General features: G+C 36.2%; 1 protein-coding gene across 2 annotated transcripts in view; it reads left to right on the forward strand.

The window, feature by feature from the left end:
* HSD17B4 (hydroxysteroid 17-beta dehydrogenase 4) overlaps positions 1-19,767 on the forward strand; it is a 62,960-nt gene extending 43,193 nt beyond the window's left edge. For both annotated transcript variants that reach the window (XM_041484162.1, XM_041484161.1), the window contains exons 19-24: positions 2,538-2,644; positions 2,955-3,041; positions 5,421-5,510; positions 8,050-8,188; positions 17,105-17,232; positions 19,190-19,767. In XM_041484162.1, the coding sequence (XP_041340096.1) occupies positions 2,538-2,644; positions 2,955-3,041; positions 5,421-5,510; positions 8,050-8,188; positions 17,105-17,232; positions 19,190-19,279 (641 nt within the window). In that variant the 3' untranslated portion in view covers positions 19,280-19,767. The remainder of the gene's footprint in view (positions 1-2,537; positions 2,645-2,954; positions 3,042-5,420; positions 5,511-8,049; positions 8,189-17,104; positions 17,233-19,189) is intronic.
* The last annotated feature ends 5,210 nt before the right edge of the window (positions 19,768-24,977 follow it).

The following is a 24,977-nucleotide window of genomic DNA, read 5'->3' on the forward strand; positions in this document are numbered from 1 at the left end:
TTTTTTTCTTCAGCTCTATTCACACACCTTCTTGTCCTGTAGCAATCTCTGTGGATACTCTCCTTTACTGGTTCTCACCAGTGTGCATGGGAAGCAAGCATTCAGCATAATGCATTCAGGTCATTCCTGGATTATTGTTAAGACTTCCTGTGGATAATGTTTCAGAAGACATAAACTACATGAAAACACCTGTTTATATTCTTGTGGCTTTATTCCTGTATCTTGTGTTTCCAGATACTAGAAAGCAATATTTACTTTGATTTGTTTCAGTCTAGATACAAAGTAACGGAATTTAGCTCGCAGAATTTTTCTTTGAGTATGCATTAGTTTTATAAAGAAAATACTGGGAAAAATAAGATTGTGTATATTTGGCTGTTTCTGAGTTCTGAATAGAGTGGGTGGTTTCTGATTCTTGCATACTGAATTGAATTGAGTTTTTAAAGAGCTAGATGTCACTATAACATTCTAAATTAGAGATACTGAAAACTGATGGTGTTACAATAGTGCAACTTTGTGCTTTCAGAACAGTGTCCATTGTTTTAATGTTTTAATATTAATTAAATTAATATTAAATATTACTTTTAATAATTAAATTAAAATCGATGTTAAATTAAAATTAATATTAATTTTAATAAATGATTTTGTGGGAAAGAAATTACAAAGTGGCCAGGCTGGAATACTTACAGTGAGAAAACAGACTCATATTCCTTTAAGCCTGTCGTTCTGTCTTGTCTTCTGATGTAATGTGACAAAATTTCTCTTTCTCACCCATAATTCTGCTAGCCTTGTGTTTCTTTTGGTCTCATAATTCCCTTCTTTCCCAGCATTGAATCTTCCATGGCTTAACTTCAGCACGCCGCTAGTTGCCACACAGCCACTTGCTCATTCCTTACCTTTCTCCTCCCTGTTTTTCCCTTCATTTCCCTTTCCTCTCCCATCCTCACTCCTGGTGGGATGGAGAGTAGAGTTGCAGAGAAAAAAAGGTAAAACTTGTGGGTTGATATAAGAACACTTTAATAACTAAAACAAAGTAAAATATTATAGTAATAATCCTAATGCTGCTGCTACTACTACAAATAATAATGAAAAGGACAGAGAGGAAGTGAAGAGTAAAACCTGAGAGAAACAAATGCATGACACGTTTGCTTATCACCTGCTAACCGATGCCCAACCCATCCCTGAGCCATGATCAGTAGCTCCTGGCCAGCTTCCCCCAGCTTCTGTCCTGAGCATGAGGTTCTGCCACCTCTTTGGTGGCAGATCATAGGTGATGGAAGAGTGTTTGGCATATGTTAGACACTGCTTAGCAGGAGCTGAAACATCAGTGTATTATCAGCATTACTGTCACACTAAATTCAGAGCACAGCACTGTACAAGTTACTAGAGAAGAAAATTCATTATAGCCCAGCCAAAGCTAGGTTGTGGTTTCTTTGTTTTTGTCTTGATTGTGGTTTCTTTTCTTTTCTTTTACATCTTTCATGTAAACATCTTTCTTTCTCTTCTAGACTTTCTCCTGTCTCCTCTTTTTTTGTTTGCTTTGTTTGCTTTCCTTCCAGCTGTTGTCCCTTGGGAGAACATTTTATGCTGTGTAGATGCAATGAGAAGTTAAGAGCTCAAGAAAAACAGACTCTGGCAGACAAGAGTATCATATACGTTCTGGGCAAAGCAACTATTTTCAGTGCCAAAGCTGGACAGCTCTGTCTGGATTCCATGGGCTGTTGCAAGTCTGATCAATTACTGTTTACCTGCCTTGTCAGGTCAGAACAACCTGTTAAAGGAATCAGAATATACAAGCAGCATCTTTATAACTTAACAGTTGCACTTTAGCAAATCTGAGGCCAATTGTCAAAGGTTTATTTTGTCAGATTTTGACAGTACTGGAAAAAGATGCAACACTGATATAAAGCTTATCCTCTGCCAAGGTTGAGCTCCTGCTTTAAAGCATAGGAGTTTGAGGAAACTTGACAAAAATGTCAGTATAAGAAAAACAGAAAAACACTGCAAGTTTTCTTTCTTTTTTTTTTTTCTTTTCTTTCTTTCTAGATAAAGGTAAATTAATCCTAAACCAGGCATTGTATTAGAAAACTTTGGCCAGCCATGAATAGGAATTCAAAACAGGAAGTATCAAATTGTCTTAGTATTGCCACTTTTTAATGATTACAATACCTCTTACCCGTAATGTACATGCTTACATTTAACTGCATGTCTGGTGTGCCTATGCATGCATACTAAAACAGACAATGTCCTTATTTTTCATTTTGTCACCTCTACAGACAGGGACTAATTCTGCTTCTGAGTCTCAAGGAGCACAGGCAGTGCTAAGAGTGCAGCTTGTCACTGAGCCCTTTCCTTTGCCCAAAAGTAGAGAAATTCATAAATAGTAACAGACACTTTTTCATTGAAATAAATTAGTTAAAAAGAAAAAAATATTAAGAACGCTAATGGAGGAAAATACTGTGAATAAGGTATAGTTATTTATAGAAGCTGTATTCAAGGTCCTAATATTAAAAATGCTAAAATGTTACCTCTTTAAATAGGATTTAAGAAGCCTATACTTCATGGACTATGCACCTTTGGGTTTGCTGCTAGGAACGTTTTGAAGCAGTTTGCAAATAATGATGTGAACAGATTCAAGGCAATCAAGGTCTGTGTGTTCATTCTTTGCAATAAATTTCCTGGATTTTTCTGTTTTATTGCCAAAAGAAATCTTCAGTGTGGGGGAAGTCTTTCATGATGTTTTAATGCCAGAATTGCTTTTACTTACAGCTGCATGCTTTTTAATGCCTCTGTCTTGTATGTTTGCTTAAATATTTAGGCTTTCTGCATTGATAGTTGACTTAATTTTCCTCTTTTTTTCATTTCAGTAGAGCCAATGTGTTTAAGCTTTGCATTTACATACAGCAGACATATATTTTCGCAACCCCACTTTTTTTTCCCTATTTTTTTGCTTTTAGGTTCGGTTTGCAAAGCCAGTCTATCCAGGGGAAACTTTGCAAACAGAAATGTGGAAGGAAGGAAATAGAATCCATTTTCAGACCAAGGTCAGAACAATCTCTTCACTGTGGGCTTCACAGAAAGATGTATTGGTTAAAACACTGGGGATATGAGGGGAGCAAGAAAAGATGACTCGTTAAGCAGCACACCATTAGCAAAGTCTTTGTAAAGAAATGAAGTAAATAGATGAAATAGTCTTACTTATTTTATGGTGTCACTAGGCTTCTAATAGAATTACCATTATAATCATAGGTTATCATTGTATTAAATGAGGACTCTTTTCATTATGTGTGCATTTTTTTGTGATTTTCCACTGGGGAAAGTGAAAAAATAATAAAAAAGCAGTCATCATCAGGTCACCATAGTGTGTACTTGTTTTCTGGAGTTACTCATAACTTTTTGTGTATTTGTCTTTTTTTTTTTTAACCTTTATCTTAATCGGCTCTTAAGAGTTTATGCATGTAAGTGTGCTGCAGATTTAGCTTAGTTTGGGTTAAACTTAAGCTGCAGCTACACAGAGCAACTTGTTAAAAATGGAAATTTCATAACAGTTGAACACAGTAGCTACAACAAAACAGAGTTTACATCTTTATAAGATCTTGGTTTGCATTATTCTATTTTCTTTGGTCCTGCTAGTAGCATTTTATGTGGTTATCCTGTAATCGTTGTCTCCATGTCATAGGGTACTTAGTGGGAACTAAGACTAAAATTCCAGGTAAAGGGCAAAAAGTAAAAGTGAATGTCATCACTTATATAGCATCATATGACATTTTCACTTTCTTTACCTATGATTTGATACTGGTATTTGTCAATATTTGCTTTGGCTTATGCAGTGAGAGTTACGCTGCTTTGCTGGCCAAGGTTTTGCAGCCTCATCTCTGTAAAAATGTATCCAGCTCTTGATTAGTGAGTAGGATAGCAGGTATACTTGAGCTGCAGGGAGGATTGGGCAGGCAAATCAAACAAGGAGAATCATCATAGGAGCAGAGGAATGCTGTATTCATACAGCTTTCTGGGATGTACATTGACTGAAGGGGGCAAATTTTGTTTGCAGACCTGATGGGTGTTAGCAGCTACAGAATTTCAGAATGGTAGCAATGTAGAGACTACTGTGTACAAAATCTCCATTTCTAATTATTAGTAGCAAATGAGGTAGTTTGGTGTCTCAAGTGAGCTTTGAAAATTACTGTAGCTATGTTTAAAAGGTATCAGTCCTGACAGAATCTAGAATTCATATGCTTACTTTTGATGGTTTCCATATACCATGTTAGTTAATAGACTTTATAGTATGCTTCCAAGTCCTTCCAAATTTGTAAGCAGGGTGAGTTGTTGTGTTGTGTTTAAAGGCAAAATTTGTAATTATGCTTGGTTTAGTAATTGCTAATATGTAGAGTTTTGGTGAATTTTGCTAAGGATTTTTCTTCCACAACTTTGGAGTAACTGATTTTGGATAGAAATTAGAAGATTTAACAGGATTATAGTAAACCATCTTAAACAGTTATGAGGTGTGCAGAATTTTGTTTCTTATTGCATGTTGGATTTGTGAACTAAATCCATCTTTGTGCTGAAATGAACTCTGGTTAAATCAAACTACAGATGGACTTAAAACTTTGAGAGGTTGATTTGAATCCATTTTCAGCATTGTCTGAAGTGCAGTGGCAGCAGGTGACAAGTTGTTAGGCACGATTTGAGTAACAGTTAATGTAGTACAATAAACTAGGCTGTGATACTTGATATTTCTCCAGTTTGACTATTTGTCATAGACTTCTCTAGATGCATAGTGAATCAGTTTGCTGTCTTCTGTTAGCTGCCATAAGTCAGTAGGGTTTGTCATATCCCTCAAAGAGAAAATGCCAAATTGAAACCCGTTTTCTTATCTGAATTAACTATTTCAAAAAATTAAACTGGGGGGAATTCGGGTATTTTCCATCATTGTTTTTGTAATCTTTCTTGTTTGCAATCCTTAAAGAGCTGTTTCTAGTGTAAGTTGAAGTATAAGGCATGTGGAGATAGTGAAATTGTCTAAATGGACTCTTGACACCTGAATATCTACCTCAAGGAAAAACATTTTAGAGCAATGTCTTTCTAAGAGCTATTTATGAAGAAATATTGACAGCAACTTGTAACACTAGAGGTAAATAAGTCTTTTCAACTGTTTTGTGAGTAGAACACCAGCAATATATTTTGGTACAATTTCTCCAGAGGAAAATAATTATTTTGCTTGAAGAGCTGTTTGGAAAACATATTATAACAATTTGCCTCAAGACTACAGCACATTTATGAGGTGTTTTTTTTCACTCTGTAACTTTTATGTTTTCTCTTTACATCTCTGATTTTAAAGTATCAGGAATTCTCCTTAGATGCCCTTCTTTTGTGACTTTCTGCAAATAAATCACCTCTTTTAATGTATTTTTCTCCCATTACAGATCAAGGAGACTGGAGAAGTTGCCATTGCAGGGGGCTATGTGGATATAGTACCAGCCTTGGAAAAGCCTTCTGCTCGAGAGCAGCTGATGGTAGGTGGAAGCAGTGGAATTCTTAATTTGCACAGATGGATACTTAGGCTTTATTTTGGTGAAAAACAGAGGAAAAATACTTAGGTCTCTTACCAACCTTATTTGCAGCATTCAGAGGAGTTACCGGTTCAGAGATGTTAACATGTACATTTTTTAAGATACAGATGTTAATTGATCTGAGAGGAAAATTGTTTACACTGGATGGTGGTGTTTGATGTGCTTGATGCTAATTGAACTCTCAGGATAAGCATTGTGCTGTATGTTACAAAACAAGGAAGGGCATGTACTGGTGAGGGCCATGTTTTGAGCACTTGCATAGCTCAAAATAGAAATTGTTTAATGTAATTTAGGTGTGTTACTGTAGAACAATGCTTTTCTTATTATTTTGTAGATGTTGAAGATCAGACTCTATGTAGGATGTAAAGTGTGTGACCTTTCTCAATTTTTTCAGAGACACAGGGAGAGAACTCATTAGCAGAAGTGAAAGTGAGGTAACATACTCACAGAAAAGAAATTGCGTCATTGAATGATTTTGAAATAAGACTCTGAGAGCTGTTTGTACATGTGGTTAGGTCTAGCACACAATATGCTCTTCATACTGTGTATATTTAAAAAAATCCCCTGCATGCATGCAAGGCTTAAGCCTCGGGTACCATACTTGCCACAAAACACGGAATTGTGTATACAATAGTGAGGATGACCCTAACGTGGTCTAAAAGTCACTTAAGGCAATGCATATTTGTTAAGTTTATTATTAAGGCAATGCCTTAATAAACTGTTATCTTTTTTCCCCATTGATTCTTGCATGCAAACAATGAAACTTTAATGCTTTGAAGTTCATGAAATACTGAGATAGTGACATTCATATAAAGCTTTTGATCACAGAATGAGGAATATTGAGTGATACTTGGGCTGCATCCAAAGTAGCGTGGCCAGCAGCGCGAGGGAGGGGGTTCTGCCCCTCTGCTCTGCTCTGGTGAAAACCCACACAGAACACTGCATCCAGCTCTGGGGTCCCCAGCACAGGAAGGACATGGACCTGTTGGAGCAAGTCCAGAGGAAGGACATCAAGAAAATTAGGGGAATTGAGCACCCATCCCATGAGAAAAGGCTAAGAACATTTGGATTGTTCAGCCTGGAAGAGAGAAAGCTTCAGGGTGACCTAGTTGTGGCCTTTTATTACCCAAAGGGAGACAAAGAGGAGCTTTTCACAAGAGCATGTAGTGACAGGATTAGGGGGAATGAATTCAAAATAAAAGAGAATAGGTTTAGATTAGATCTTCAGAAGAAATTCCTTATTGTGTGGCTGGTGAGGACTGGAACAGGTTTCCCAGAGAAACCAGCAGGTTGTGGCTGCCTTATTCCTGGAAGTGTTGAAGGCCAGGCTGGAGGTTGGTGCTTGGAGCTTGGAGCACCTTGTTCTAGGAAAAATATCCCTGCCCCCCAACAGGGGGATTAGAACTAGATTATCTTTAGGGTTCATTCCAGTTCAGGCCATCCTATCATTCTATGATTTATCCAGGAACCTGTTTCTTTTTGCTACTTGTGTTTAATCTTCTGAGACATTCTGAGTTGTTGAATGAAGTTCAAACTTTAGAACTTTTTTGAACTACTCAGATTTTCTTTTTTTTTTTTTTTTTTTAAACTTGGCAGAACAGGTGTTCTTCTTTAAGCTTACTCTGAGAAATTAAGGCGCTTTGGCAGAAATTTGCTGACAGGGTCAGACACCCACCAGGGGAAACCAGCCTGACTGAGTGAAGATTGTCAAATTTAAAGGCCATTGGGAACCCTTTAATATAATGGAAAATGTTAGGCTTGACCAAAGAGGTGACACAACAGCAGCCTGAAGAGTCTTGTGTTCTGCTGTACGGGTAGGTACAGCGAACAGCTAAACCTCTGAGACTTTCTTTGCTCCAGTTCAAGTTAGACGAAAAATGTCACTGAAGTAGCTTCCCTACAGTGTAGCCTTTTTTTCTGGTAAAAATATTAGTTAAAAGAAAGACAGTGAAAGGTTGAAAAATAATGTGATTGGAAAAGCTGGAAATGTAAATGTAGCTAATCCCACTGTTAAATTTTGTCTGCACCGGAGTTTTTACTCTTTTCATAGTGCAGTATGTTTTGAACATCTTTCATGTCAAAGTAATGTACTGGTAAAACCATTTTTTTTTGTTCTGAAAACTAACATAACATTCACTGTGGAAAAAGTGGCAGTGGTTGTCATCCATAGGAAAAAAAGGTCAGTTTAGGAACTCTTAGACCACTAATTAAAAAAATATGTTTCAAATTGTAATGATAAATGAGAAGAACTATAAAAACAAGATTTGAAAAAATTTTAAATGAAAATTTGAAATGAAGCATTTTTGCTTGAATGTACTCTTTAGTGCTGATGGTGGCTAGAGGTGATTATTTTGTGGTAGAAAAAAATCTCAACTGCATTTAATAATTTTGATGTAGATAGTTGTGTGCTGGAAAGTGACATATTCAGTACCTTTTAACCAAGTTTCAATTTTAAATTCTTCATACTGTTTTTTTTTTTAAGACTGACGGGCTGCAGAGTAACCTTGTGTTTGAAGAAATTGGTCGTCGTGTAAAAGAGATGGGAAATGAATTGGTAAAGAAAGTAAACGCCATATTCCAGTGGGACATCACTAAAGATGGAAAAACAGCAATGCAGTGGAGTAAGTTGTAGTGTTCATGTGATACCCCAATGCATTTTTGTTATAAAATGGGATTAATTGTAATAATTCTAATTAAACTGATAGCTTGGAACTAAGAATAGGATAGTAGATGAGTAAGCAGTGGGACCTACAGGTCTGTATGCATTCTGGGTGCACAAATGACAAGGAGATAAGATAAACTTTGCAGGTACTAATCTTTCAAGGAACATACTTCTGTAACTTGCCTATTTAGATGTAGGCATAGGTTACATCATCTTTTAGAACTTCAGTGCACTTCTATTTACATTTTCCAGATTGGATTGCTAAATTAGCCTAGTAGGAGTGTTACAGTAATTAGTCTGCTGGTGATGTACATGCTAACTGATCTAAAACAAATAAGTAATTATTTCTACTGCATTGTTCTTGTCACTTCTGTGAAAATGTAGCCCAATTTGTTTCCATTTAAACTTTCTGAGATCAAGGTTTAATGGAGGCATAATCATGATTTCCCATTGTTTAAGCATGGGACTGGTTGATGATCAGAAACTAAAGGCTGTAATAGCAATGACTCACAGCAGAACTTTTTCCTGATTAAATGAATAATAGAATTATATGAAGTGGTCTGATGGAGGAAAGCTACTTTCTCAAAAACCTTTTCTTCTTAAATTCTCCTTTGCTCTCGTTATAAAGGTATGTATTTTGAAAACAACCCGAAATCTTCTTTTATTAATTGGATAGATTTTTTTATTTTTGGAAATTTTTCTTGGTTTTTTTTTTAGTTGAGGTGTCTTTATTAGTGCTTTATTAGTGGAGTGTAAAGATTTTCCAAAGGGAAAAAACTTAGTGAGGTTGTAACTTTCAGGCCTTTTTGTGGGAAAATGAAAGTCTAGGTCAAGCCTGTTGTTTAGACTTCTTTTTCTTTGGTGGTTGAGTGTAGTCAAAAGAGTTTTGAAGATGATGCAGGTGAAGGCGCTGCTCTTGACAGGCTGAGAGGGGAGACACACAGGTCAGATCAGGTGTGTGTTATGTTTTGTTCTGTACATGTGACTTTTTTTAAACTGTTGTTGAGCAATTCAGAAGCCTGTAATTTCACTTAATCCTTTCCTAATGTTGACCAGTAGAGATTCTGACTAGCAAGACTGCTGTTAAGTCTCAGAAAAAAATATTATACAGAGATTGGTCAGGATAGTTGTGTTCTACTTGCCTTGCTTTTTACGCAGTTTTTGAGGAATAAAGAGTGATTTCCATTTGGATAGAAGTTAATAAATATTATGAATATACCTGTGTGGATTATGCAAGCTGATTGCCTATACATCGAAATGAGACAAAGGAAATACTGAATAATACAACTCAGACTGTTATGTCTTAAAATTCATTACTGCTCTTAATCATTACTATTGTCTGCAGTTGTCCATGTTTGCATGAAGTAATTTAAATTACAGACATGGTTAAAACTTTGTGAAAAGGCTTATGAAGTTTTACTTGCGTTCTTGCTTACGTTTTTAGGAGATAATTAGAAGTGCATTGGTTAAACTCCTGAATATTTGAAGTGGCAACTTGTGTTGGTTGAGCAATCACTCTGTATTCCACATGGGTCCTGTCAAGTGTTTCATGTCTAACTAAATTTGATACAAGGGATGGTCATGTTTATAATAACAACTAGGAAACTATTTCAGGTTGATTGAGCATTGGCTTTAACTTTGGAATTGCTTTATTGATTACCTGAGTTCAACATTATGTATGTCCAGACAATAAAGGGACAAGTCTTTGGAGGAGAAATATGCTGAAAGGTGTTTAAAGATATGAACAGAATTTCTCACTCAGGAAGTTCTGAAACTGCAAATTGCTGAATGCAGAACAAGTACACTTAGAGGTTTAGGTCTGAGCAGTGCCCTTACTTGCCTCATGAGATCACATTTTATTAGAGGGGAAACAGGTGAATGTTTTTGCTATTGTATTCAGATCAAGAGAGTGCTCCTGCTTCGAATAAATCAATAGTCAGCCTTTTGTATTCTCATGCTTCTCCTACTGAAGCAGTAGGAAGAAGGTACTACTTTCTTCCTGTTCATATGTCTCTACCTAAAAGAGATTAAATAGACATAGCTTTTGTTTGTCTTGTTTCCTCTGCTTCTGTTGCACTGAAAATTTTCTGTACTATTATATGCATTTGGAAAAAAAACTTAGATCCCTGTGGGATGGAGGCTGGAGAAGCTAATCTAATATATTAAACATTTCCCGCTGCTGACTACTATTAAGAACTGAAATGAAACTTTTCCAGAAGCTTGGAAAAGTTACTGTGAAAATTTTTACAGTGTGGTCAGTTTCTTATGAATTACTGTAGTCTCTGTGCTGTAGTAAATATGTAAGGCTGAAGGTAAATATCTAGGTGACCCAGTAGGGTGTCTGTAGAAAATGTTGCTTACTTTTCCTTTTGGGAGTATTGGTATGCTAGTACTTCCTTTGTATATGACGTTTTTTTGAAAGAACTTTCTGTGTCATCCTATTTCCGTATTTGTTTGTGTTTTCTGAATATTTTTGTGTGCCTTTAGATTTCAAGTACTTTTTGGATGAAGAAAACAGGAATTGGTTAGTACTAAAATAGTTAGACTGCTACAAATAATCTAAACATTGTAATTTCATATTGTCAGTATGAAAATAGTTATGAAAACTGACTAGCAGAATTTTAGGAGTTATGACAACTGTAGTATCAAGCTTCACTGTTTGTGCCTTCATGGAAGAAGAGCCTACTATTGTTGATATCTTGTTTAACTCCAATGGCATATTTTTAATGGCAAGCTATATATGAATCTGCATTATGAAATTTTTGTTTGGGGAATATTTGAAAACACTTTCCTGCCGTTAAAAAGCATATACCCAAAAAAACCATAAAGCAAAAGAACTTCCAGAGGCAAGTACTTGAGATTTATAAGCAGTTGCAAACTTAATTATTTTTGCATGTTTGTATGTGTTACATTATTACCCAGTATTCAAGTGTCTCTTCTACCAGATGCTGATATAATTCATTTTCCATGGTAAGTGCAGAAGAAGGTGGTAGTTTGTTAGTCTGCATTCCAGGAAAGACAGCTTTCTTGCAGTTGGGATATTCTCAATAATCTAAAAGATTTCCGACTTTATGTGATCTTTATAAGATCTCTGTATGGTCATCAGCGAGACTTTTGCAATGCAGATAAGCAATGACAATCAGTTCAGAATATGTAACATTAACAATGCCATTTGCTTACTTGAATGCTTGACTTCTTGAGTTGTTAATGTAAGGTAAGCTTCCATACACAATTAGAAATTTTAGTCTTTGTCAAACTGATTTTTTTACTTTAAAAATTGAAGATGACAGTACACTGTCACCTTTGCTGTAGCTTAAATTTAGACTGGTTTTCAAAGGTGCTTCAAATTTTTATGTTACTCAACTCAATTAGTAGAACTCCACTTCTTTACTGTACATTTAAATTTGACCGGGTGGTTGTTAGTTGATCTTCTATGTACAAGAATTGTAAATAATTTTTGTAAATGTTATGCTGCTAGATTAGATCAATTATGAATTATCTTTCTGTCTCTTCTAAGTAAAATTGCCATTTGGGAGGGTCAATCCCAAAACATAGCTACAAGAAAACAAAAATGACGTTAAAATTAATTCACAATTTGGTTCATGTAGCTAAATATTACATACTATTTCAGTGTATGGTCAAAATTCTTGACAAGTTATCACTGAAACAACTTGTGTATGAGGAGGAATATTATTTTGGCTGAGTTTTTTGTTTTGTTTTAAGCTGTGACTGGATGTAAATGATCTATTTTTTTTAGGCCTCTCTTTGTAGGGGCCTCCTAGGCCTTTACAGACTGTGTTTCTGGTTCTTTTGGGCTACCTGATAGGTCTCTTTTTCTTATTTAATTGGATATATAGTTGTTCTGTCTTGTGTTTTAATTTTTCGACTTGTCACTTTTACACAGCTTCGTGCTGTTGTGATAAGTGCAGCAGCTGACAGGGCTGGAAACAGTCTGGGCCCTGCAGCCCTTTGCTCCCTTACTCGATGGTTGTAGCTCCTGCATTTTCTGCTAATGTCCTTTGGCCTCTTCAGATCTGGAAAGGAAGCAGATGAGAGAAGGTAGCAACCACAGCACGAGTGCTGTGTCCATTTCTGGGCCCCTCATTTCAGGAATGACATTGAGGTGCTGGAGCGTGTTCAAAGAGGGGCAGTGGAGCTGGGAAAGGGTCTGGAGCACAACTCCAGTGAGGAGCAGCTGAGGGAGCTGGGGGTGTTTATCCCAGCAAAAAGGCAGCTCAATGGGGACCTCATCACTCTCTACAACTGCCTGCAAAGAGGTTGTAGCCAAGTGAGGGTCAGTCTCTTCTCCCAGGTAAGAAATCACAGGACTAGCAAAAATGGACCTCAATGATGGGATGTTGATGTTGGACATCAGGGAAAGAATGGGCTGTCCAGGCAAGTGCTAGGGGCCCTATTCCTGAGGTGTTCAGGAAATAACTGAGTGTGGCACTCTGTGCCATGGTCTAGTTGTCAAGGTATTGATCAGTTAAAACTTGGACGCAGTGATCTCAGAGGTCTTTTCCAACCTTATTGATTCTCTGATTCTGTGAAATTTGTTCTCATGTATGTATGTATCAATCTGATATTTTTCAAACTTTAAGGAAATCAAAAGTTATTTTATTTTACTATATTTACATTTATTTGTAGTGTTCTAACTGCAACTGTGACATTCTGATCTCTACTTTTTGCAGTAAACCAGGATTTTTAGAAGTGAAGTGAAATTTGTGAATGTAATGTGGCTTTTGTTGGTACAGAGAGACATCTTTATGGAGGCACTAGTATTATAACACTAGTCTGTTTAACCAGCAGTGGTCTTTCTTTCTATGTAGCTTCCTGTGGATGGTGTGAAGCCATGAAGAGGTGTAGAGCAATTGACTGTGCATTCAGGATGTGAAATTTTGGGCAGCTCATCTGCTGTATAAACTATGTTGAACTGTAATCCCTGACAACTGGCCTTAATTAGTGGTATTTCTGTAAAAAAAAAGAAAAAAAAAAACTGTTCTAATTCAAGAGGATGCTGAAAATTCTTTTAAAAAAGATAAAGCAAGTATCAATACCTCAGAGAAGTGTAGTGGTACTGAAACTACCTTCACTTTTTAACAAAAAACTTAATTGCAAACCTACCCCAGCTTTTTCCAGTTTGCTTCATTACCTAAAGCATGCTTTGCTCTCTCCTGTATATGTATTACTACACAACAGTACCCTTTTTTTTCAGGCATTATAAAATACTAATTTTGGGTTTTTTTAGAGTTAAGGTTTCACTTAACTTTGCTTTCCATAGAGAAAAGGTAATGCTGTTGAGATCTGTTGGCTGATAGTTAATGGCACTCCAGAACAGTACTCAGAAGAGTTTAACCATCTGTTGCTTTTCTTCATGTTTCTGAAGTTAGTGCTAAAGGCAGGAGATGTTTCTGTTTCTTTCCAGTTCTCAGAAGAATAAAACTTTGTTATGAGAACTGGGAAGAAATTGTTACATATAGTTGGTTGTGAACAGCTGATAAATTAAGGTGAAATTGCTCAATAATTTATGATGCAATATGACTTCAGGCAATGAAGAGTGGGTAATACTTGTTTTTATTTGGTTAGCGGTTGAGTCTTGTATTGTCCTTACTTATCCACTGTAAAGCAGAATAAAACTCAAACCAAAGTAAAAAAAAAATCTGACTGTTAATGTTTTTCTCCTAGAAAGAGTAAGGCATTCTTCAAAGTCAAAATGAAATTCTTACCCCAAATATTAGAGTTTTAGGTTTTTGGCAACTTGCTATAAAATGTCAATGTCTACTGTTTTATCAGTGTTTTTACTCCTATATGTGTGAATTTTCTCCCATTTTTATTTTATCTCTGACAACAGCATTTTTTTGATGATAATAGTTAATAGGTTCTTAATTATTGTAATATAACACCTATATATTGAAGTAAGAGCAAAAATTTGAAGGAAAACTAGCATTTCATTCACTTGAACTTCTTAATTCTACTTTTCTGCCAAATGTGTAATGGAATGTATTCCAGAGGGCAAACAAAAGGACACTCTCTCTGGAAGGCCAGGATTTTTCTGTTCTGATGCTTGGAACCTGTTCTGGCATTCAACTTATTTCTTTCATTGCTAGTTTATTTATCCACTAGCTAGTACTCAAATTTAGTCTCAATTGTCTTTTCAGTATTCTAGCCTAGGTGTAGGTCAGGAGGGAAGAAAGTGGATTGTGTATGTTTCTAATCCTTCTGTTTGCTTTTTTCGCCCTGCAGAAAATTGAATGAGCAAGTTTTTGTGCTAGTTTTTCATTCTTTTTAAGTGGGGAGTTACTTTCCTTCTCTAAATACTAATATCTGATATATTTTGGATCGCTCTTTTGCCACAGTGGCACCTTTTTTTTTTTTAACTACTTGCATTAGAGAGGTCAACTCATTTATGATGAAGCCTATGAAAAGGGATGGATCAAGTAACGGTAATTCTACTGTTCAATCTCCATGTTTTTTGTAGAAAAGACAGTTTTGCTGTCAGAGTGCTTTGCTTTTGTGGCTGTTTAGGTTTTTTAAATTTTTTTTCTTCCTTATCAAAAATCTTAATATTATTTAAAAAGAATCTAGAGGAAGTGGAAATAACCTTTTTGACATTTTTGGGAAAAGAATGTACCACTAGATTGGTCCTTTTTAAAAAAAAAATTGTTTTCAGGAGAGGGTGGAGTCACCATCCCTGGAAGTGTTCAAGAAACTGCTGTATGTGGCATTTAGTGCTGTGGTCTAGTTATTAAGGTAGTGGGTCTTTTCCAACCTTAATCATTCAGTGATTCTGTAAACATGAAAGATTTACATTGATTGTGGGTGCCGTCATTGTGCAATGTTAAAGGTGTGGTTGTGATTTGAGAGGTTAGTATTAATTGTAGCTATTGATGGTAAATGATGATCTTGGGATTTGGCTAGAAAATGGAGAAGGAGAGCAAGGACTGTAATAATGTTAAGTAATATCTTAATGTACGACCATGTAACAATTGTTAATTATGTACTATATATAAAATAAAACTTAAGGGTCGTGAGAACTTTTCTGAGTCATTACACCTATTTAATTGTTTTTGTCATCTAAACCTGATACTGGTGGGACTGATGTATCAGTATTATCAATACAGTATATCAAAATTTCTTTTCACCCAGTACTTAGTGAAGAAGGAGAAGTTGTGTCTTGGGAGACAGTATGTCAAGCCTTCAGTATCTAGGTCACTTCTGGAGCAGTGTAGGAATGGTACGGACAGGAAAAAAAATAATGTCAGCAGAATTAAGTACAAAGAGGGATTCCTAAGGCCCAGAAGTAGTTCAAAACAGTTGGTTAGGAACTGCAGGTATCCTAGACACCATGTCTGTGTTTTTTGAATTAATCTGTTGTGCTTGCTGTCCTTGCTGGTTGTCTCAAAGGGAGCAGTTTGGCTGCACTGGAACGGTGCTTAACATTATCAGCATTTGGGTAGAGGTGTATTTTAAAAGCACATGGACAGTTAGGCCTGGTTAACTTAATCTGAAAGCCGGTATCCACTCTCTGACTTCAGTTGGGGTGTGTGGCTTGCATTTCATGATTTTTTTTTTGTTGTTGTTTTCCTAATAATAGTCTGTGCCTGCATAACTTACAGGAGCAATGTTAAAGGCTCAGGTATGTTAGATCATATAGTAGCTGTTTTGGGTCACAAGGATGTTGTTATATAGCCCCTACCCACAAACATGAATGTAAAGATAATTCATCTGGTGCTCAGTAACCTTTTGTAATTTCTTCCCATATTGCTTGAAGTTAGTGATATGCATTAAATCTGTTCCAGGATTTATAATTTACCTTAAAATCAACTGGAAAATAATAATCCAATATGTCACTTCTCACTGAGCAATGTTATATACTTAAGTCCCCTTCTAATTCTGTTGTAACTGGATAAGTATTGCTTAAAGCAGATTTCAGAAAATGAAATACTTAAATAGACTAAAGCTACTCCCAGTCTCTATAGTTCCCCTTACCCTGTCAAAAAATTATTTGGAAAAAAGTTGCACATAAAATAGCTTATGCAGAAATAAAGCTTCATTTTAAGGCAAGGGCCTTAAAATCTGTCCATGAAGAGCAACCGTCATCCATGATTCTGTGATTAGAGGTGCCATGTTGTTACAGAAATATCCACATGAATAATGTGTGGGGTGGGGGTGTGATGGATCGAGAGGCAAAGGTGTAAAGGAAAGACTGGAATTTGCAGAATCTGAGAATGACTCGGCAGAGCACATCGTATCAAAATACTCTTCTAAACAAATGACACAATACCTGATAGTGTTAGCTTTGTAGTAGATTATTTTGGCAGGTCATTTGGTGTGGGAAAAGAACACTGTGAAGCTACAGACACTTGGAGGAATTTTTGTCGTTCCAGGAGAGAAAGGCAGATAATTGGCAAGGCTTTAAACACTCCTTGCATGAAGCAGAATAGGCTATATTGTGTTGCTTAGGGGACAGACCAGGGAAAATGCAGCAGTGTGTTTGAACACCACTACATTTGCCTTGTCTGACTACAGGATTCTGGTTTTGAACTTTAGAGGTTTATTACTAACTTGGACATTTTTGCAGTAAGTGCACTAATTAGTACCTTGTGCATCTTCAGTGTCGTTCGAAAACAGATTTTACCGTCGCTGCAAGAATTTTGAAGTCCTTGCTGTAAACACCCTCCCCTTCACTACAGGAATAATTTTTTATTTTCTTTCACTGATGAAGAAGAATTATACTTCAATTATTTTCTGAGTAGCTAATGGCTGATAGTTTAGACTTGATGCTTTATAGTAATAGGTAAGGAAAGTACTGTTCTGAAGCCTGAAAGTTTTATCTTTATTTTGAAATTAAACTGTCTTTGCTCTTGCTTCTCAGCAATTGACTTAAAGAATGGCTCTGGAGCAGTGTATCAAGGACCTGCCAGAAATTCTGCTGATACTACCTTCACTCTCTCGGATGAGGATTTTATGGATGTGGTACAACAAAAGATCAATCCCCAAAAGGTAAGGCTTGGGTGTCACAGACATACTCTCTTGTATGTAGACATATTATTTGCCTTAAATCAAGCTGTTGTTCATGACTGCGTTCTGAAATCCTAAACCCTGGGATGTTTTGACGGTGGAGACCAGAGTCAGGTGAGGTATAAGCACATCAATATCTTATACTGAATTAGCCAGAAAGTGTGAGGGGGCGTTTATGCCATCTTTATTATCTTAAGACAAAGATAACCACAAAGGGCTAAAGCAGGAACCTGATAACACCAAGGTTGTGGGTTCAATACCAGTATGGGCCATTCACTTTAAAGTTGGACTGGATTTTCTTTCTGTGTCCCTCCAACTTAGACTATACTGTGATTCTGTGACATAAAGCCTGGCAGTGCAAAGTTAGGAGTTTGTTTACTTCCTGGTACTTCACAGTATACAATTTGCCAGCTTAGATTTGTCAGTTTGATCATTCAGGCTGTTTTGATTGTCATTTTGCAGGAAGTTGATGTTTGTTGCAGTGGTTTGATTTATTGCTAGTAGTGCAGCTCAGAGAAATGTCAAGACAATGCATGCATGTAGATGGTCAAAATTCACCTAAACCAGGATATTTTTCAGGGAAATAAAGATTTAAGGAAGGTCTGTAATCTGGGTCTGCACTTTTAGCTTCTTGGAGTAATCAATTGCTTAAAACGACTAATTGTACTAATAAAAATGCCTTGTGTAAAAGTAAATTAAACTGTCACAAATTTAATATGTCAGCTTACAGATTAAAGCTTGAGCAAATGAAAACTTTAATTAAGCTCATCATATATCAAACAGTTCCTTTTCTTTGATCCCAAGCAGAAGTTGTTGGAGACTTTGATTGTAAATTGGAGACTAATGATTACAGTGAATGTTTTTTATAAGTCTTACATACCACTTGAGTAAAATCCTTTGTGACCCTCTGTATACAGCAGGCATAAAGTATAAGCAAACAAGATGTTGATGTGCAATCATCAGAATGCTAAAGAACAGTTATTGCAATTCAGGAACATCATCTAGGTTTAGGCATTAGTGTTTGCTTCGAGTTTCTGTGAAGTTTTCCATCTAAAGAAGCTCAAAGCATCTATTCAAATTCTTTTCTTCTGGCTCTCTCTATTCTTTATTTGAATGTATTTCAAGCTAGTGGAACTATGCAAAAGAACATTTAAGGAACTTTCAAAAGGCTTTCAAAACTACAAAGCTGTAGCGGAGCAAAACTAGTTTTAAAAAAATACAAACTAGATTGAAACAGTGTATACAGCTCTTTGAAGTAGGGAGAATAAAAATGTAATATACCAGCATTGAAGCGAAAATAGTGATTGATTTATGACTTTGCAAATGCAACAAAATCTTGTCTATTTTCCTGTTGTAATATGCTATGTATAAAGCCATTTCATTTCTTTGGCATATATGTGTAATACATCGTGCAAGTTTATGTTTGTATTTGTTATGAATTTGAGTGTGTAGCTTACATTTTCGTTAGGTCTTTGATTTTCATTATATAGCCTTTTCATTCCATTTTCTCATTTCTTATAATGATATATGGATATTTGTAGTGTGAGGGGATGATGCTGGGAGCTTTATTTTTTGTGCCCTGCTGAAGTTTTGCCATCAGATTCTGTGGAGGCATTTGTCCTACAGTTGGAGAAATGCTCTGTGCTATGAAAGGGAACAGATGCCACTGGAGTTGCTTTGTGTATATTTTGTTTGATTTTTTTCTGTTGAGTGACAGAGTTGACCTTGTCTGGACTATGGATGTAATCTGGTTTTGGATGGTATTAGAATTGAACAGGTTTTTTTAATAACTGATGACCATTAAGCATTGTGCACTGAAGGCTTTCTCCTGAGTGCTAAACAACCATTCTTTGGCTCCTTTTTTTGTTCTATGACTCTTTGGTTTGTGAGTAAGCAGCTGAATACATGTTTTCCCCCCACCCCTTCTGGTTTTTTTTAGGCATTCTTTTCTGGTAAACTAAAAGTGAAGGGGAACATCATGCTGAGCCAGAAACTGGAAATGATCCTGAAAGACTATGCCAAACTCTGAACTGCTTGATCATCTACCACAGCAGTGAAGAACTGTAGAAGATAGAAACTCAATTAGTTCAGAACCAATGATTTGCAGACTAGTTAACATCAATGTACTGATTCATTATACTGCTAATACACAAGCTGATTTAATTGCTGTAGACAGAAGTTATGAAATTAAAATATTGTTACTATTGTCCTTTTTAGTTTCTCAGCAATGGTAGAGAATCATACTTTTCTGATTGTGCATCTTTATCTAAATAAAATGTATTTAGTTCTTACAAAGAAGCATATATTTCTATGTTAATTCTGAAGAAAATTAAACCAATAGACTTCATTAATATCTCCTTTTATGTGTCTGTCAGTCTTCATTCATCTTGCCTTAGATAGACTTAGCTTCTATGAGTCTATCTGGTTTATTATTCAAATGAATGGTTTTTGTCTCAAGCTCTCATGATTCTGTCAAAATAAATGGAAGATGGAAATAAATTCCATTTATTTACATCATGTCATTATGTGGGGGTTTTCATCTGCACCAGGAAAAACCTCTTGGAACTTTGGAATCCATATTGCCATTTTCATATGTTACTCTTGTAAATCACAAAGTGGTTCACGTTTGTTCTCTAGGGGAAGCTTTTTCATGTGAGAGCCATTAACACTGCACCAAAGTCCATCACTAGAGCCAAACTGTTCTTCATGTAAATTCATTCTCATGAGCACCGGCATCATGGCAGCAGGGAAAGATGGAACTGAATTCCTCATTTTGAACCTGTGGCCAGAACTGAGTTAGCATCTCTAGTCATATGTATTCCTAAAGAAAATATGCTCTTAATCACTGATTGTCACATGAACACCTGGAAATTTGATTTCATCAAAGTTACAAACATTTTGCATGCTCAGTTATCTTTCTTTTTCACCTTCAGACATGTACTGTGTTGTTACTTTTTGGAGATGGAAGAATCCAGGCTGTCTGAGGCTTTTGTTCTTGATCAGAGGAACTTTCAGAAGATGAAATTTTTCATTATTTGAATTGTTTTTTGTCCCAAAACTGGAGGGTACTTCCATTCCCTGACTTTGTGATTAGACTATAGCCATTGAAGACCCTTGTGGAGCTGCAGATGAGCTTGACAGTTTGAGAATAAGTTGTACTTGTTCTAATACTAAGTCATATTCTCAACAAATTTATTTTTTCACAGCTGTACTATCAGCCATGCTTTGGTTCAGGCAGAGAAACATGAAGTATGTCAACAAGTATCTCATGTAATTCACATCATGAATAGATGGGAAACAGAACAAGTAAGAAGTTTGCCATCTTAAAGAGGCCATCAAGTAGAAATTATGGAAGAAATGTCCTTTTACCACTTACCATTTACTTTTTTCACAGCAATCATTTTCGTATATAATATGACTTAATAATTGCATGTACTGCCCAGCTTCTATTTGTCAAGCTGGTTTGTGTCAAATAGGTAAAGGTATCTTCTGTTAGTTTCTCTGAAGAAATTGTATGAGAAAGAGAGATTGATGTCAGCTTTGTAATTTTGTGCATGAACCTGGTACACCGAAACCCCCAGCTTTTTACATACATATTTCCTGCCTGTACATGTATATATACTGCCATAAGACTTAGATGTGTTAAAGAAAAAGGAACTGTGAGTAACTAACTGTGAGACTAGGAAAGCAATTACCAATACATTCATATAAGAATATGGAATTTGTTGTAAGTTACATGCTCTTGATAATTCTCAACAGGTGTTTTTGTTTGTTTTTTTTTTTCTCAACCCCATAAATAGTCTGAAAGTACTGCTTCACAATGAAAGAACAGAGTTCCAATAAGCTTTTTTTTCTTTCCTCTGTTTAAGTGTGAAGCAAAAATACTTAGACGGGGGAAGTTGGTAATACTGAAATCTGTTGCGATTTAACAGGTTGGAGATTACTAAAGAACATAATTTTACTAAATGTCTTGGTATGTGTTGGTTGAGGATGAAAGATTTATAGCTACTCTTGTAATTTCTACCCTGCATAGTTTCAGCTGGACAGAAATCTTTACTCTGGCTTCAGCTTTCTCCCGCACAGTGAATTGGTCATAGATGTTAACTTTGAGTGGAACAGAAAGCCGTGTTCTTCCTTTTGCTTCCCAGGCTACCTGAACACATCCCTCAGTATTGTGATAGACTCTTTTTAGGAGTATAACTGAGGTGTTTAATTATTTAATCTGTTTTATGGCTTCAATAGTCGCTATTGATTATTTTCACATGTTGATTTTGTTTCTGGTCCAATATTTTTACCCTGAGAATGTTCTAGTGAGCTGATGCTAATTAGTAACTTGATCTGCTGCAGGTAAGGTCAGTTGGCTGTGTTGAATATATACATGATGTGGTTTGGAAGTTTTCTTTTGTTTTCTTTTGTTTTCTTTTTTTTTCTTTTTTTTTTTCTTTTGTTTTCTTCCTTCTACTTGGAAACCTGTTTATGGTTACTGGCTTTTAGGAGCAGTATTCTAAAGAACAAGTATTAAACTCAGTATTTTTATGAGAATCCATGGACAGAAATGTTGACCGGTGTGGAAGGTGGTTGTTCAAGCGTGGATGATTGTCAGCTGCTTTCATCTAGAACAGTCTTCCAGTTTCAGGGTATTGTGTATTCAAACCTTCCAATGTGTCTTTTGCCTGGAGTGGTTTTGGAGACCTTTCTTGTCATACCCCTGCAGAAATACCTCTGTAGTGGCAGGTCCTAAAGATGTGCAACAGCGAAACATCCTTTTCTTTCAGGATAGCTGCTTCCTTGAATATTCTTTCTTTGCAGCAATGAGTTCTTTGGATTGCAAAGCCACACTTGTTTACCAAGCAGCTCGGATAACTCTTCAGTGAGACTGCAAAATTCAGGAGAAAATGAGGAGGCTTTTGCAAGCATTTTAGCAGTAAGATTCTTAGCAGTGCATATAATCTCTTTAATGTAGAGTAGAAGATTGTCAGTCCTTAATTACCGTATGTGCCTTACAGTGTTTTGATTAATAGTGTGAAAAAGGTGATGCCTGGATGTGAACATAAAGTCTGGACATCAGATTTCATGACACTGACATAAGAATTCAGTTGTTCATCTTGTTGAAATGTGTAACTGCTACACGTGGCATAGTGTCATTTTATTTCTCTTTTCCCTTCTCCTTACACTCATTAGTTACAGTCTTCCTGCTGGCTTGCAATCCTCCAAAAAGTAAATTGTGATTCCTCTTCAGTCATTTATGGGTTTTCTAATTGAAGGACAAGAGCAGTAATAATGGATGGGGTAAGTTTATGCTTTCTAGTTGGTGGAATTGTTCTTAATTAGTTTGTTTCAGAGGAGTTCAATACACCTTCCAGCTACCATCAATAAGTACAGTTAACAGCTCTTTAAAAGTTGACAAGTGCATTCATATCCAGAGAATATTAAAATGAGTAAAAGTGAGGAGGAGCAGAGGCCTGAGAGTGTGGTATACTTGAGCAACTTCAGGCAGAGGAGCTTGGATGTTGTCTCCTCTAAGGCTGCCTCACTCCTAATGGTTATTTGTATTCTGTTTCATTGGGCAGTATCCCCTGTAAAAGGTTCTTTATCAGTCAGGAGTTACTTTGTTAAATTAAAAAGCTTGATGAAACAGAAGGATTCAGTGATATAATAAAGTATTCTAAGTTGGATAAACAGGCATTTAAAAATAGTTCAGTATAATTTCTTTTAAAAGAAAAGACTCTCTAATATAATGCAATATACCTCAAGAAAGGTTAATGTTCCTAAAGTTATGTCTTCTATTTCCTTCCACAATGCTTGGGGGCAGAGTAGCATTCAGAAGGTGACTTTGTTTTCACATAACACAACCTCCTTCTAGCATGAACAAAAATCTTGCTTAAGCCAGGAGAAAAGGAAATATTAACATCTCCACATTCCTGCTATGTTTTTTAAATTCTACTTCAGTTGGTGCAGATATCTTCCTACTTGCGTGAGAATGAGTTCTCCACAATTCATCTGCAGTAAGAAATTTTGTCCTTTGGGCCGTTGGCTGTTTCTTCAGCAGACTGACCTAAAGAGCACCAGACATCAGCAAATATGAAGTCAGTTAGGAAAAATAAAGTAGACTATGAATGTGGTTTCATTTATATGACTTCAGTACTACCCTCATGATACAACTCAAATGTCTCATCTGTCTAAAAATCGGTTCACTGAATGGGCATGATAGGATCTTAGATGAGTGGGCAGGCTGAGCTCTGAGAGGTGCATCTGTTTGTGTCTCTCAGTAAATACTATCAACGTTCCCATTGTCTGCTAACTTAAATCATATATTCAAAGGTTACTGTGTCTCAAAGATAGAATCAAGCAAGGTATAATAATATGTGAAATTCTCTGAATTATATGGTATGTGCATCTTTCTAAGAGCCGTTTTAGAATACTAACCCTATGCTACATTTGCCCTGATGATGTCAAGTGCCTTTTTTCCACAGGAATCAAAAATCACATAAGCTGAAAGAACAATTGAGAATACCACATTTGAATAAATATATCATTTAGGTTAAGATTAATTGTTTCTGAATTTCTAATTATAGAAGCATATAATCTCATACAATCTTAAAATAATTTTTAAAAATATCAGCAAATTGGTGTATAGAATTCATAATTTCTTTTTAACCAGTTCTTCCTCTTTCCTTTTTCCTGCCTGTGGTCTTCTTGCATTTTGCCGGTTGCCTTGTGAAGGCATGTCAGAAGAAGTATGAACATAGGTTAATGTAGCAGCCAGTAGTTTGTGAAGATTTGGATTTGGAATGGAAAAGAAGAACCCAACCTAGATTTCATCTGGATCTCACTCAATGTCATGACAAATGAAGCTGCCATACAAGTCTTACGGTTATGATTCCAGCACTACCATGAACTAAGTAAAAAAAAGGGAATAAGTAGACATGAGTTTGTGTTCCTATCTCAGTTTGCTTTTCTAACTGCAGCCCACACAAAAAAGTGTGTTACTGTAAATGCTAAAAAAACAAGTGTAGTGAGTTGTTAAGGTTTCATTGCATTCTATAACCAAATAGTTTCCTGCTCCTGCACCTTTACAAAGAAAAAGAAAGGAACTATATTCATCTCATACTAGAGTCGAAGAGTCTACAATCTGGTTAGTGTTTCCAAAATTATTAGGACAGCAAGTACACATAGAAAATAGAAATTGAGTTGCTGTCTCTTTCAATCAATGTGCCTAGATTAGATTTCAAAGCAGTACACAAGTATTTTTACTCTGACAGTGCTCTTTGTGTGCTGTTCTTCACTCATAGTCTCTCCATTGCAATGAAGACCATGAGGCTTGTGAAGCTGCCTGACCGCTCTTGGAGCTGCCTGACCTTTCTGTTCCCAGCTCCCCAGCGTCTTCTTCTCTTCTGGCCAGAGCTGGTCTGTGCTCTGCGCAGTTCAGCCTTCTGCTGCGTGAGTCTCAGCCTGATTTTCATGAACAATGGGAAAGGCAATGGTTATCTGCTGTAACCTTACCTGAGCTCATAATAGCTCTGGTGCTGAGAGCCTTGTAATCCTGTTAGGAAATGATGATAAAAGGTAGCAGAGTTTCTGACTGAATGTAATACATGTGGGTTTTTAGGGTTTTCTTTTTTCATGAAGACAAAATGAGTCCACCTGGGGACTGTATCAGGAAAAATACAAATTTCCTAGCTCCAAAGATACTTTAAATGAATTTCTGATTATTTTTTCAGTCTGTT

The sequence above is a fragment of the Pyrgilauda ruficollis genome, unplaced genomic scaffold, assembly GCF_017590135.1.
Source record: "Pyrgilauda ruficollis isolate IOZ18807 unplaced genomic scaffold, ASM1759013v1 scaffold64, whole genome shotgun sequence".
NCBI classification, from domain to species: domain Eukaryota; kingdom Metazoa; phylum Chordata; class Aves; order Passeriformes; family Passeridae; genus Pyrgilauda; species Pyrgilauda ruficollis.